The 15456-nt window shown below is 37.3% G+C and overlaps 2 protein-coding genes across 6 annotated transcripts in view; both read right to left on the bottom strand.

The window, feature by feature from the left end:
- The window catches only part of LOC109559677 (C-type lectin domain family 12 member B-like), a 35562-nt gene extending 33787 nt beyond the window's left edge, over window positions 1-1775 (bottom strand). For all 4 annotated transcript variants that reach the window (XM_070790146.1, XM_070790147.1, XM_070790144.1 and 1 more), the window contains exon 1: window positions 1648-1775. The gene's annotated coding sequence lies outside the window, so the exon portion shown is untranslated. The remainder of the gene's footprint in view (window positions 1-1647) is intronic.
- Window positions 1776-1969: 194 nt separating this feature from the next.
- Window positions 1970-14496, bottom strand: LOC109559676 (C-type lectin domain family 12 member A). 2 transcript variants are annotated; one of them, XM_019961578.2, is made up of 6 exons: window positions 14278-14496; window positions 9240-9338; window positions 8373-8540; window positions 6810-6967; window positions 4647-4750; window positions 1970-2251 (listed from the first exon to the last, which is right to left on the bottom strand). In XM_019961578.2, the coding sequence occupies exons 1-6, from the start codon at window positions 14366-14368 to the stop codon at window positions 2077-2079; spliced, it is 795 nt and encodes a 264-aa protein (XP_019817137.2). In that variant the 5' UTR covers window positions 14369-14496; the 3' UTR covers window positions 1970-2076. The 2 variants fall into 2 exon arrangements, with proteins under 2 accessions (XP_019817137.2, XP_070646244.1); XM_070790143.1 differs by lacking the exon at window positions 14278-14496 and adding an exon at window positions 10218-10675.
- Between the last annotated feature and the right edge of the window lie 960 nt (window positions 14497-15456).

The raw sequence follows: 15456 nt of genomic DNA, 5'->3' as shown, positions 1-15456 counted from the left end.
CTCCACACATCTGCTGATCTTAGTCACCTTCGCCTACCAGGGGTTTGAACCCATCATACCATTCTCAAGCTGAGACTGCAGAATTTGCCTTTATACCATCAAAATAGAGGATGGATTATAAATATGTCCTCAAATGGCATAACTGGATGCCAAATGTCTTTCTTTCTGTTCCCCTATGGTGTAAAAACAGCCCCGTCTTCTGTTGGACAGAGTAAATAGCTCATCCCGATTCATCTAAAGAGATGTTGTGCTCCTTGGTGGAAGCTTTTGTTCTTTACAGACAAGATTTTCTTAAACCCAGAGTTACTCTGACAGAAGGCATGCATCTCCCAAGTTAGTTACTGGAAATGATGGTAAGAAGGGTCACTCCTGCCTCTCCCTTTGGTTTCCAGACCCATGTATTCTATCTGTTGAAGACACAGTACCATATAAAGGTTATTGGTTTAAAGGATACATTACAACTTGGAAGATGGCATCATGTTGTAGTATTAACTCTTGAGATGGATCTCCAACTGTGCTTTCAATGGACCTTTAGCCTTCCATTGCTCTGTCTGACTTGAAGCTGTGTGTTGATTCTGTTTTTATGTAACTAGTGGATCCCATGGTCAATCCTCCATTCCCTTATCTGAATGCTAGAGAGCATCAGACATGATGTTATGTAAGGTCCTATTCCAGTTTGTGGATATTGGTTCTGGATGAACCCTATGGACAGGACAAGAATTCCATACCCAAATATGGATCTATTCCTGTCAAAGCTCTTTCCATTGTGAAATGGGTATATATTAGCTAATTTGGCAGCAAACAGCTTATAGTTTTCTTTAAGGCATGACAGTGGAGTCCTGGCCCTTGCTATGCTGTTATTACCAGTTGCTGGATTTACAGATCTTTAGAAGGAAGTGTAACTTTAGGTGAGGTATTAGGATCACACTGCATATAATATTTACATATAGAGATTTTCCACATTTTAATCTTTATTATTACTATGTTTTTGGATGCTATTATTAATGGTATTGCTTTTGTAAATTTTATTTTGCACTACTTATTGCTAATATATAGAATTATGATGATGTGCATGAATTGGGAATATACTATATATAATTTATCACTGAGCTTGCTAAATTAATAGTTTATAAATTATATTGGTCTATGTAAATAATTAAATGATCTACAAATAAAATCTTATTTCTGTCTCTTTTTTAATATTTTTAATCTCTTTCTTGCTTTATTTCACTTTCAGGCCCTCCAATAGACAGTAGAAGTTGTTGAATAAAATAACCGATAATTTCTATATTCTTCCAGGATTCAGAAGAAAAACTTTCACTCTTTTACTAGAAATATGTTAAGCTTAGGGGTTTCTGTTGCTGCTTTTGTTAGTTTTTTTTTTTGTTTTTTTTTTTTCTTTAATGTTAACATTCTTTATCAGATTAGAGATATCTTCTGCTTCTAGTTTTTTAAGAGATTTGGTGTTGAACTTTATCTAACATTTTTTCTATATCTATTGAAATGGCACTGTATTCTCTCTTTTATTTTTTTTCCTCAAAAGTAAGTAAATCAACCTGTATTGTCCTAATTGGTTGTGATAGTATTATCTTCTTTGTATATTCCAAGATTTCATTTTCATTGATTTTCTGTAAAGTTTATATTTACCTTATTTCTGGAGAAGCAAGAAAAATTAGTTTCTGTTTTCTGTGTGTGCTCAGTGGTGTCTGACTTTTTGTGACCCCATGGACTGCAGCCCATCAGGCTCCTCTGTCCAGTGGAATTATCCAGGCAAGAATACTGGCGTGGGTTGCCATTTCCTCCATCGGTTTTCTGTATTCTCACCCAAAATACTGTATTTATATTCAGCAGTATCTGGATTAAGTGAATGAAACATAAAATATAACTATGACGTTAGGCTCCATTCACTCAGCAAATGAAGAAAAAGAAGAAAGTTTGAAAATGTAAATTGTTAGGAGGGAGGCAGAAATGTAGTCGTACTGTATCTTTATTCTATAGATGTGGTCAATAAGATGTATGGTCCCCAAAGTGTCCTTTAAGTGCAAGATAATACTTGGAACAAAATAATTGCACTAACTATTTTCTTCCATCCAATATTTCACTCATTAGTATACTCTCAGTCTTCACTGGTTGGGCAAGCTTCTCACATATAATATTTTTAGTTTCAGTGCACTTAATATAATAAAAGTTTGCATAATATACATATCCACAATACATCTGATCATTTATGACACTTGTATTTCTTGTAAACCTGAAAGAGAAAATAAAGAATTACACTTGGCAAGTCAAACATTTGAAACACAGTCCCAGAAAAAAAAATCACTTTTCCAACATATCACTTCTCCTATGGTCTGTGTTGTCTAAAATGAATTTTAATTATTATTTAGAATGGCAAGTGTCCAAGTTACTTATTTTTATGGACAAATGTGCAATGCCACACACTGCCTGATTCCTCTCAGGCTTTCCTAGTTTCTCACAGCTGGAGTATTTGTTGTCCTTTTCTTCCAGACCTAGCACCTCCCTTCCACAGCAACTAGTATGAATAAAGTAATGCAATTCCATTAGATTCTTCAGGAAAACTGGACAAGTAATAAATTTTGAGGCTGTCCTCCTCAAATATTTTTCATAATCACCAAAATCAGAAATTAACCTCATCTGTGATACCTTAAGCTCAGCATCATCTCCAAGTGACATTTCCCTCAGCCATTTTCCAGAAATTTTATGATGAAGCCCTGAATGACTGCCAGGTCCTAACACAAGATGACTGTTGAGAGACTAGAGATCAAAGACAAACTTGTAAACTGAATACATTATCTTCGGGAAAAAAATGTAGCATCACCACTTGGATTAATAACTAACGATTATTAATAAATAAGTTCCTCAAATAACTTTAATTTTCTATTTGAAGTAGCATAACACAGATTATATTAATCCTAGCTCATTTCCAGGAACAAATCCCAAAATAACATCAAAGATTAAAAAAAATTACATATATTATATGTACATGATACATATAAAAGTGTATTATATACATATACTAGGATATATTTCTATTTCTATATTATTTCTTGTGATTTGAAATAGCCACTGCATTTTCCATCCCATTATAGTTTACTTTCCCATTAGCAATAATTACAAATAAACACAAGGAAACTCTAGCTTTTGAAACAAGATTACATCTATACTGTCCCTTTATGCTCACACTACCTTTACTTCTAGAATTTCACTCCAAATGAGACCTTTAGAATATACATCTTTCTCTCCTTTGTGCAAATCGTATCCCCTGTTCAGAGGAGGGCATGGCAACCCAGTCCAGTATTCTTGCCTGAAGAATTCCCATGGATGGAGGAGCCTGGCGGGCTATAGTCCATGGGATCACAAAGAGTTGGACAGGACTGAGCAACTAAGCATATCCCCTGTTCTGTGCTATTATTGCAGACTGACAAAGATGGAGCTGCAGTATCTTTATGACCCATATTCCTACCATACTATTTCTATCTGATGGAAAAAAACAAGCAGGACACAACAAAACAATAATCAAAACACAACCAAAGATTCTATTTGCTGCCTTGCCCAACGTCATGTATATGGAGGAATCTTGGGGTTTAGATTCAGAGTGTCAGCACCCCAGCACATATGTATGGAGCTCACTCCAGCTTCATGTGTCCTCAACAAACAAATCTGTGCAAAATTGTGAGATTGTAAGGGTATCCAGTGGGCTTCCCCAATGGCTCAGTGATAAAGAATCCACCTGCCATGCAGGTGACCTGGGTTCAATGCCTGAGTTGGGAAAATCCCCTGGAGTAGTGCATGGGAACCCACTCCAGTATCCTTGCCTGGGAAATCCAGGAGCCTGGCAGACTACAGTCCATGGGGTCACAAAGAGTCAGACACAACTTAGCAACTAAACAACATCTAGCAGTTTGAGGCTGTTGTTTCTTTCTTTAGTTGAATCCTGCCTGCTTCCTAAATTTAAGGAATTATAAAACACAAATGAATTTTGGCATTCTTTTTATATACGCCTTGACCCCACCCCATTATAAGCAGAACAAATACAACATATGAGTCCATTTATACTGGCATATTTATAACCAATTTCTTACTATGTTGTGCAACAAAATATTTTTTTATATCATGCCCATGTTCAGTTTATTCTCTTTACCAGAAGTGCTCTTCTAGTCAATCTCTAAATTTTTTATTCAAAAATGTCCACTTCAAATTTCAGTTATAACATAAATTTCAAAGATAAAATCTATTTTTTGTTATTCTGAGTATTATTACTGAAGCATTTACACATTTTATTCTTTTCATCTGTTGAATTAATTTGTCTGTGCATCCTCTTTCACTTGTTTTAGAATCCTAGCATTGCACAATTTTAAGTACATATTCAAGCCCAGTGAATTGTGTTGGCTTCTATAGTTTTCTTAGATAAAAGCATTATTCACAGAAATCCTTCCTTATTTGGCTTGTAGTTGTCAAGATAATGGGAAGCCCTTTGCAATAATTTTCTCATTATTAAACACATCATAGAAGTCTGATGGAAAGGGTTCTTTGAGGATACAATTTCAGTAGAAGCTACAGTGCCCCTGAGAAAATTCACCTTTACTGAAACCAGCTATTAAAATTCAACAAGAATAAAGACTTACCAGTTGAGGGGGAAAATTGTATCCAAGTTTCCGTATTTTGTGTTATCTTTCCTGGGAGATAATCTCAACCAATAGTTATTTAACTTCAGAGATTTCATAAATTCCTATAGGAAACAAAGGTGGCTTTTAAAATCATTGTCTCCCTTTTCTGTAAATTACCTCACAGTGTAATTTCTTACAAATTACTATGTCAAGGTGACATCTTTGACCCTTTTCTACTATTTTCTATGCCATCAAAAAAAAAACTGAGACAGAGTGCCCCTTACTGAGAGATGTCTTTCAACATTTATATCTCAGTTATTATCTGGGGGTGAAGAGATGGTTCATCGTCAAAAAACCCAAGTTAAGAGAAACGTGAGTATGAGAAAAATGGAATAAGGTCAGAGGAGAATGGTTATAGACTAGAATTCAAATCCAGTTCAGAGATATGTAGCCAAAGTAATAGTTTGTTTTTTTTTTTTCTTTTCTTTTCTTATATGCCAGTCATTTGGTAAGCAAATAACTACGAATGGATCATTTGAAAATAATAAGACTAGGCAGAAACTAGATTGATTTGCTGCCTTTTATAAAGAAGAAAAAGAATTCTGACAGTAAGGAAGCTGAGACTTTTGAAAAAAATATATTTTTGTTTTAAAATAAATATGGGATTACTATCTGAAAAACCACAAATGCCAATGAATAAGTAAACTCTAGAGAGTTGTTGTTGTTGTTATTGTTTAGTTGCTAAGTAATGCCCTACACTTTTGCGACTCCACAGAGTATAGCCCACAAGGTTCCTCTGTCCATGGAGTTCTCCAGGCAAGAATGAATACAGGAGTGGATTGCCATTTCCTACTCTGGGGGATCTTTTCCACCCAGGGGTCAAACCCACATCTGCATTGGCAGGTGGAGTCTTTACTGCTGAGCCACCAGGGAAGTCCAAAATGTGTGTGTGTGTGTGTGTGTGTGTTAGTCGCTCAGTTGTGTCCAGCTCTTTGAGACCCCATGAACTATAGCCCACCAGGCTCCTCTTTCCATGGGATTCTTTATATTCTCCAAAATATAGAGATATAATTTAAATATTAGAAAAAAATAAGATAAATAAATAACTAAATCTTTCAGAGAATTCCCTTTTCCTGGGACCCAGGAACTCAGTGCAATATATCTGCTTGGCACTTGCCTTTGCCATCTCTCTTTTATTTACTTATTTGGCCCTGATGTGCCACACAACTTGTGGAATCTTAGTTCCCCAACCAAGGATTGAACCTGGGACCATAGCAGTGAAGGAGCCAAGTCTTTAAACTACTGGACCTCCAGGGGATTCCCGTTTGCCACCTAATCTTAATTCTTTTGTTCAGTTGCTCAGTCACATCTGACTCTTTGTGATCCCATGGACTGCAGCACACCAGGCCTTCCTGTCCTTTGCTATCTCCCAGAGTTTGTTTAAACTCATGTCCATCAAGTAGGTGATGCCATCCAACCATCTCATCCTGTCTTTCCCTTCTTCTCCTGCCTTCAATCTTTCCCAGCATCAGGGTCTTTTCTAATGAGTTGGCTCTTTGCATCAGGTGGCCAAAGTATTGGAGCTTCCACCTCAGCATCAATCCTTCCAATGAATATTCAGGGTTGGTTTCCTTGAGGTTTGACTTGTTGGATCACCTTGCAGTCCAAGTGACTCTCAAGTCTTCAACACCACAGTTCGAAAGCATCATTATTCTAGTATATGTAGCCTTTTCCTCTTAGTTAAAAAAATGCAAATGCAAAAGGGTGGAAACGGTGAACCTCCTTCTGTGTGATTTTACAGAATTGGTAAAACTCAGAAATAATTACAAATCTTCTGTTTTTAGATAAATGCTCAAACCTATGTCCTGAGAATTGATTCTAAAGTTCTAGTTTGGAAATATTCACAGACCTAAAAATTCTGGGGACTCCACATCTACCATCTGCCCATCAGCCTCTGAGAATCCACTGATGCTAAGGTGCTAAGCTAAAGTTTCACATGGCCTGTCTTGACTCGGTATCGTGATATGAGTATACTAAGTTCCGTTCACCTCATACCCCAACTAAAATAAGCCAGATTCATGTCTGGACTAATACAAATCTTCCCCAACATGTCTTCCCCCTCTATTCTATGTTGGGGAAAGTGACTTCTTCCCTTACAGGCAGAGATCCATGTGATCTTACCAACACACTTTTGCTTTTAATCGTCAACAGGCTGGCATTGTAGCCAGAACAAATCTCATCACTCTTTTGCCACGTTTCCTGACGTTGGTAGGCATGTAGAAGGTAGCATTTGTCATCATGCCACATCCACTCCTCTGGACAAGGTTTACATTTGTGCTCTGGAAGAAGAGCATACTTTCGTTTGGTTGTGTAGATATCTTCATAATTCTTATTATTCCCATTGTCCTCTCGGTTTAAAAAAATAAAGCATATTTACTTGTCTTTCTTCTTCTAACACCAAAAGTGAAGAAAATAAATCTTGTATTCCAGGCTCCCATATACAACCACAATGTGTCCGAAACATAATTTGAACACATTTGAAATTAAACACTTGGATTTCAGTCTATTTTCCAGTCTCAGGAGCCCTGATTAGCAACTAATTAATCTTCTTATTTCACTTTGTCATTTTGTGTATTTCTACATGGCAATAAAGGCCAATCACAAGACATACTGCATTTTCCAACTAGAGCATTTCCAGCTCTTTGACTTGTTGAATATTCGGGAGACTTCTTAAGATGACAATATGTTTTAGTTATAATAACTATAGAAACTGTTAGAGATATTAAAAGACTAATGCCTCCCAATTCCAAAGGTAAGACTAAACTTGAATTTTTTTTTCTATTAACTCTTATCAAACATTGAGTGACATTTAGGAACAAGGTCATCTATAAAAAGGTGATATATCTTCTATTGCTCTTCTTTTTAAAAAACATAAAGAGGTGATCTGATTTCCCTGGTGGTCCAATGTTTAAGAATCCAACTTCAAATGCTGGAGACATGGGTTCAATTCCTGATCCTGGAAGATTCCATATGCCATGGAGCAGCTAAACCCGTGCACCAACTACTGAAGCCCAGGCTCCACAATAAGAAGCCACTGCAGTGAGAAGCCTATGCACCACAACTAGAGTCTAGCCCCTGTTTGTCACAACTAGAGAAAGACTGCACACAGCAGCAAAGACTCAGTGTAGCCAAAAATCATATAGTGCTCAGATGTGCCTTATGCATGTTCAGCTGTGTCTGACTTTTTGCAACCCCATGGACTGTAGCCTGCCAGGCTCTTCTGTCCATGGGATTTTCCCCACAAGAATGCTGGAGTGGGTTGCCATTTTCTCTTCAGGGGATCTTCGCTACCCAGGGATGGAATTCACACTTCCTGCATTGCAGGTGGATTCTTTGCCACTGAACCCCACAGGAAAATAAATTAAAGAGATGATCTATCCTTTCCTCTCTATATTCTATTGACTTCAGTGCCCAAAATAGTAGTGGTACATGTCAGATTATAGAAACTGCAGACCATCTTATTTAGTAAGTATCATCTCCTGATAATTTGGGAATTATAGTTATTTTTCTGTTTTTCTTCTAACTGCACAGAAACATCAGTGGGTCTTCAATCACCCACATTTAATTCTTTCTTCCAAATAATAGTTTCCTGGGAAAGGCTGCTAGCTTTTGGTGAAGTGATCAAGTGACTCCAAGGTTTAGTTCATTGTCTAATAAATAATTCAGAAAGAAATAATGGATTACCTTTGTTTTTTGTATATAGCTCACGACATAATTTGGTGGCTATTTCTTCAAGTTTGATAGAAAGGTTCCTGATTTTCTGGGAACTATTTGTATTCTGCATGAGTTGTAGAGACATATTTCTTTGAAGTTCTTCTTTGAAATTTTGTAGCTTATTCAATTTTTCCATGCCTGTCTTCAAAGTTTTTAAATCCGATATGTGAATGTCACATTTAAAAAAAAGAGAAATGATAAAAAAAAAAAAAAAAAAAACTGCAGTCGCTCAGTACAACCATCATCTCCTTTCTGCTGAATTAAGAATATTAAATGTTTAGGGAAGCAGTTATTTCACAGAAGTAAGGGAAAGAGACTGAATACATATGATCCTATTTAGAGGACAAGAATAGAGGCGCAGATATAGAGAACAGACTTGTGGGCACACCTGGGGAAGGAAAGGGTGGGATGAATTGAGAGAGTAGCATTGAAACATATACATTCCCATGTGTAAAATAAACAGGTATTTACATATAAGTGCTATATATAACATGGGGAACTCAACCGATGCTCTGTGCTAACCTAGAGGGGAGGGATGAGGCATTGGAAGGGAGGTTCAAGACGGAGGGGATACATGCATACATATAGCTGATTCACCCTGTTGTATAGCAGAAACCAACATAATATTGTAAAACAAGTATCCTCCAATTAAAAATAAAATTTTACATTTAAAAAATTTTTAATTGTAAAATTTTAGAAAGAGAGTAAGTACTGTGTTATAACTGCCTAGTTTTAAGTCCCTTTGTGGACATATCACCTATTCCAAGGCTTCGATTTAAAGAGCAAAACTCACTTCTAAGTGTTTTCCCTGGCAGTAAAAACATAGGGAATACATACATATGGCTCCAAAGACGCCCAGGCCAATCAGCAGCAGAAGGCACAGAAGAGTCAGAGCCAAGGCTCCTTGACGCCATACGTGGGAAGGAACAGGTGGGTCTGTGGGAAGCAAAATTAGTAAAGACACTTAGAACGGTGTACATTTTAATTCGATTCATGTGTTCATTTATGTTGTCTTTATTTCTTTCCTCATAGGTCTGTGGTAAAGGAATGTGTTTTGCTAGAAACTCAAAGGCATTTAAAAATAACTTTTTAAAGACCAAGTAAGTCAAGAAGAAGTCAAAAAACATTTTGTTAATTGTTTTGCATGCAAACTGGTTTTCAAAGCAGAAGCTTGGGATTGATAGGCTGATTCGAGAAACAAAAGCAAAAAGGGGGATGAAAAACCAGTGAGAAGGTACTGACCTAAAGGGGAAAGAAAGGGCTTCCCAGGTGGCCAAATGGTAAAAACTCTGCCTGCCGAGCAGGAGATGCGTGAGGAGTCATGATTCAATCCCTGGGTTGAGACAATCCCCTGGAGAAGGAAATGGCAGCCCACTCCAGTATACTTGCCTGGGAAATACCATGGTCAGAGGAGCCTGGTGGCTACAGTCCACGGGGTCAAAAAAGAGTCAGACATGACTGAGTGACTAAACAACAACAAAGGGGAAAGGAAATCCAAAAAAGGACCATATGTATATGTATTTCTGATTCACTTTGCTTTACACCTGAAACTAACAGTGGAAGCAATTTCACTCCAATAAAAATAAATAGTAAATCTATGAAAAAGAGAAAGAAAAAGAAGTGAGAAGACCAATTAATCTGAAAAAGATATATCTTGTCTGTACAAAACTGGGGAAACTGAGCAGCAAGCGGCTAACAGCAAGGTCAATTTAAGCATTCCTTCCTTGAGTTGACAAATGTGGGGTATCAGAGAAAATAATTTCCTTTGTCTATGTTTTCCCCAGAAAATACTGAGAGTTTGGCTGTGGAACATACATGAGAAAGTGTCCCTGTAATGTCCTGGGTGTTCTCCCATCAGCCAGTTCTTAGGTCAGACTGAATAGTTTCCTCAGAATTTTTTCATGCTTTGAGCAGCAAACTTTGATTGAATATTTCTTTTTTGTTGAACTGTGAACATTTGTTGAAAAGATCATTTCCCTATTAAAAAAAACTCAAGAAATTATAAACTTTATATTATAAATTAATTGCTATTAAATTACTATGTGATTTCAATAATCATTACTTGTATAAATGGATACTAGATATTTCTTGAAAATATAATTCAGAGATAACATAACCTTACTATACTTACTATACTGTACCTATGTCCTTCATATCACAGTTGGTGATACCATGATACTGTGAAATAGAGAGAGAATTGAAAATGAAATGTGAAACAATGTTTTTAGACCTTGGACAATAGTTAACAGTGAAAGGATTACATAGTCAAGATCATTTCTAAGGTCAGAAACATGACTTCAAGTGCTATTATTTTTACATGCTTTTTCTAATTTATTTATATATTCAGTTAATCAATAGTTATTGAATATATCTGTACACTGGACAGTAGTCTGGATACTAACAATACAAAAGTGAGCAAGACATACCAGCCCCTGCTTTCACAGGAGACAAATTTTAATTATGAGAGAGCTGAGAGATATCTCTAACTGTTAAATGGTATGCATAGGTTTGAAACTGAGCTATATTATAAAGAGCATTTAGTTCAGAACTTATGGCCACTGGGAATGAAAAATCAGTGCAAAGAAATTGCAGATAGCAAGGACACCTAATTCAAAGACTCTAATTTGGAGAAAAGTTTTACCTGTTTGAAAAAAAACAGAAAAGATTCAGAGTGGCTAAAGAATTGTGGCCAAGGTGAGAAATGATGTTCAGTTCAGTTCAGTTGCCCAGTCGTGTCCGACTCTTTGTGACCCCATGAATCGCAGCATGCCAGGCCTCCCTGTCCATCACCAACTCCCGGAGTTCACTCAAACTCATGTCCATTGAGTCGGTGATGCTATCCAGCCATCTCATCCTCTGTCGTCCCCTTCTCCTCCTACCCCCAATCCCTCCCAGCATCAGAGTCTTTTCCAATGAGTCAACTCTTCGCATGAGATGGCCAAAGTACTGGAGTTTCAGCTGTAGCATCATTCCTTCCAAAGAACACCCAGGACTGATCTCCTTTAGATTGGACTGGTTGGATCTCCTTGCAGTCCAAGGGACTCTCAAGAGTCTTCTCCAACACCACAGTTCAAAAGCATCAGTTCTTCAGCACTCAGCTTTCTTCACAGTCCAACTCTCACATCCATACATGACCATTGGAAAAACCATAGCCTTGACTAGACGGACCTTTGTTGGCAAAGTAATGTCTCTGCTTTTGAATATACTGTCTAGGTTGGTCATAACTTTCCTTCCAAGGAGTAAGCATCTTTTAATTTCATGGCTGCAGTCACCATCTGCAGTGATTTTGGAGCCCCCCAAAATAAAGCCTGACACTGTTTCCAAGAGAAATGATATTAGAAGTGGTCAAAGGAGAAGTCAGGAGACAGATTAGAGCAGAGATGTGACTGTCACAATGGGTCAGGGATGAGGTCATCCATGACTGAAACAAGGATAATCCGCATGGAACACTGAGAGCAGAAACCTAGTAGAGTTAGATGAGAAGAGAGAGAGGGATAACTAGGAGTCTGTGACCAAAGACAATGGGTTCAACAAGTTGAGTTGTGGAAGGAGATGAAGAAATGGAGGGAAAATGGAGAGACTTAAGTGGTCAAGTGAGGATTATTTTTTGTTAAAATAGGGGTAGTATATGGCAACCCACTCCAGTACTCTTGTCTGGACAATCCCATGGACAGAGGAGCCAGGTGGGCTACAGTTCAGGGGTTGCAAAGAGTTGGAGACAGCTTAGTGACTAAACCACCATGGCCACCAAAAAGTATGTCGCTGTACCAGAAAGGGGTAATGAACTAAAGGAAGGAGAGAGAATAATAAAGCAAGAGAGAAAGTTGAAAATTGTTGAAGAAATGTGTTTGAGAAGGATACTTGGATTGAAATTTAGAACCAAATGAAAAGATTTGGTTTTTGATGAGTGAAACAGGATATTGTAAATATCATCTAGAAGTGAAACAGAGAGTATGAGTCAAAATAAAGCAGAATAGAAATTTTTGTAGTAGAAAGAAAAGGGATAGAATGAAATAGAAGCAAAGCTTGTCAAATGAAATGGACATCCCCAGTGGGTTAGCGATAAAGAATCTGCTTGCAATGCAGGAGACACAGGAGATATGGGTTCAACTCCTGGGTCAGGAAGATTCCCTGGAGAAGGAAATGGCAACCCACTCCACTCTTCTTACCTGGGAAAATCCCATGAACAGAGGAGCCTGGTGGGTTACAGCCCATAGAGTTGCACAGAGGCTACAAAGTTGGACAATACTGAACACACATATAAATATATTGGCAAATGAGAGTAAGCTGGGTTTGAGAGTTTGTGCGTTTTTATGTGGCAATGTTCAGCTGCTCAGATGGGGCACAAAGTGGGTAGATATTTAAGAACTGGAATTTTTCAAGGAAAAAGCACAGGGAGGGAGCATATGAGACTAAGGGATAGATGTTAAATAATACAAAGTTTATATTATACAGTATAAACTTTAAGCTGAATAATGAGAAAATTAGACAAAATTGAGAAAGCCAACAAGACATGGATTCAAGATTTTTTTGGAGTCAAAGAATTTCTGAAGTGGAAATTTAGAATAAGGACAATTATTAGGACAGAAAATGAGATAGAATGTGATGAGATATGTTAAGAGCAATTATGGTATATTAAGTTCATGATATGTTCCATTCCTCTCAAACCATATAAAAGGAGAAATACCAACAAGGAAGTTGGCAGAAAGTATTGTAAAATCCTTAACTTCCTGTCCTTAAAAAAAAAAAGTTTGTATTAGAGGAAAAGGCCACAGAATTAAGGTGTTATCCCTTCTCAGGATTTACAATGCTAATGATAAATGGACCCAAGATTCAACAATGAAAATGCTGTTCACAATAAAGTTAGAACTTCAAAGAATGCTACATTTTGGGGAGAGGGAGAACACTTAAAGACTATATGAGAATTTTTCTATTGGTTCTGTCTCCTAATTTCACTGCTTCTACCAACTTTTCATGTTATCCATATCTATTGTTTAATTTATGCACACTGATTTTAAGTTTGCATATTCTGGGACAGATTTCATCCAAAAGACAAAAAGCTAGGAGGTAGAAGCTACATACAATTGGAGAAATACATAATTGTGAATAAGATGGAAATTACAGTATAGGAAGTAAACACAAGTAGTCCATTTATCTCATAAATAAATTAGGATTAAAAAATATCAAACTTCCTGGCACAGGATGGATTTGAATGTGTCTCTTCTGATATTTCTTTATCTCTTTTCTTCCTTTAATACTTGATGTATCCTTTCATTTAATTTAACCCCTTCTATTATTTTACTAAATTGGGAAAAGATCTCCAAAAGAAGTAGAAACAATTTTAGAGATTAATATAGGCTCAGTTTGGTAAAAAAAAAAAAATTCAAATGAAATCCTCTAAAGTTCCTCTCTGTCTCTCTCTCTGTCTCTCTGGTATCTTGTGCCCCAAACACACACACATACACACTAGCATTTATTTAGAAAAAGAAGGTACAAAGCCTTGACTTTCTTGGACAGCACATGTTCATTGTTCCATAGTTTCCTTTCATGGGGGAAAAATGTTTCACAATCCAGTCATATGAAAATATTATCCTATCATAATTATCTTGATTATGATATGAAAAAAAAAAAAAAAAACCAGAAAATTTGTAAAAGATTAAGTGTCCAGTACCTTGATCATTGCCTTAAAAAAACTTTACAGTCATTTTGTATGGACATTTTTGGTAGTTTGGATAAAATTAAGATGCTTAATTAAAAATTCAAATAGAGAAATCATTGCCAATTCACTAACATCCAAGCGGAACCCACTCTTAACGCTTCTGCCACTTTGTACACCCTGACCACCTTACAACACATCTATAGCTCAAAATCTTACCTTCTTTCTCAAATTTGTCAAACTTCTGGATATTTTCTGTCTGACTGGAGTCCTGGAATTTTAGATCTGCATAAGTAACTTCTTCAGACATTGATGTTATGCAAAGAAAGCCCAACAAACTGGGAAAAAGGAGAGGACAAAGTAATAGAGTTGGATAATAAACAGCTGTGATTTCGATCTCTGTTTATAAGCCAAAGTTTAAACATATCTTTAAACTTCTGTTTTTTAAATCCACAGTACCAGTCACTCACAGCTCCGGAAATGAGCTGCTATACGTGACCTCAGAGAAGAACAGAGAGCATTTTTCTTCCTCTTGTCTCTTCCCTTTCTCATTTCTCTGAATCTACGGACCACAGAAAGTGTTTTTTAAAATTGTGTTTGGGTATTATTAGTATTGTGCAAAGGGGCACAAATTAACATGGTGCAAATATAACATGGAGTTTCTTGGAGAAAATCTCTCAAGGAAAAAAAATAACAGAAAGGACACGGCCCTCAAACTCTCACTAGTGTACAGCAGTGACTTGGCATAGATATTCTGTATGTGTCTTGGCAGAGGTCTTGATAGAGAGATTTGCTTAGCTGGGAGATCACACATGCACAGAGAGAGGGAGAGCAAAGCCCCACCCGAGGACTTCCCTGGTAGTCCAGTGGTTAAGAATCCACCTTCCAACACAGGGGACATGGGTTCAATACCTGGTTGGAGAACTAAAATCCCACATTCGTTTGGTTGCCAAAGTCATGTCTGACTCTTTTGCAACCCCACAAACTGTAGCCTGCCAAGCTCCTCTGTCCATGGGAATTTTCCAGGCAGGAATATTGAAGTGGATTGCCATTTCTTCCTCCAGGGGCTCTAACCTGCGTCTCCTGTATTGCAGGTGGATTCTTTACCATTGAGCCACCCATTCCACATGCTGCAGAACAGTTAAGCCCATGCACCACAACTACTGAACCTGCATGCTCTGGAGCCATGCACCACAACTAGAGAGAAGCCCACATGCCATAACTAGATAGTCCGTGCACTGCCAGGAAAGATCCTGCATGATATAATGAAGATCCCATGTCAGGTGACTGAGAGCCCATACAAATAGATAAATAATTTTTTTTTAAAAGGAAAGCCTCACCTCTACACCCTGATACACAGGTACAGGATAGCCTAAAAGGGCCAAGGAACACCTAGTT

The sequence above is a fragment of the Bos indicus genome, chromosome 5 (assembly GCF_029378745.1).
Source record: "Bos indicus isolate NIAB-ARS_2022 breed Sahiwal x Tharparkar chromosome 5, NIAB-ARS_B.indTharparkar_mat_pri_1.0, whole genome shotgun sequence".
NCBI lineage: Eukaryota > Metazoa > Chordata > Mammalia > Artiodactyla > Bovidae > Bos > Bos indicus.
This window is presented reverse-complemented; position numbering and strand designations above follow the sequence as displayed.

Excerpts from the sequence above, each read along its gene's own strand:
- LOC109559676 (XM_019961578.2), bottom strand. The coding sequence starts at position 14,368 with ATGTCTGAAGAAGTTACTTATGCAGATCTAAAATTCCAGGACTCCAGT. Across the intron at positions 9,339-14,277 it reads TGACAAATTTGAGAAAGAAG|ACCCACCTGTTCCTTCCCAC; the intron begins GTAAGATTTTGA and ends TGCTTCCCACAG. Across the intron at positions 8,541-9,239 it reads GGGCGTCTTTGGAGCCATAT|GCATGGAAAAATTGAATAAG; the intron begins GTATGTATTCCC and ends CTTTGAAGACAG.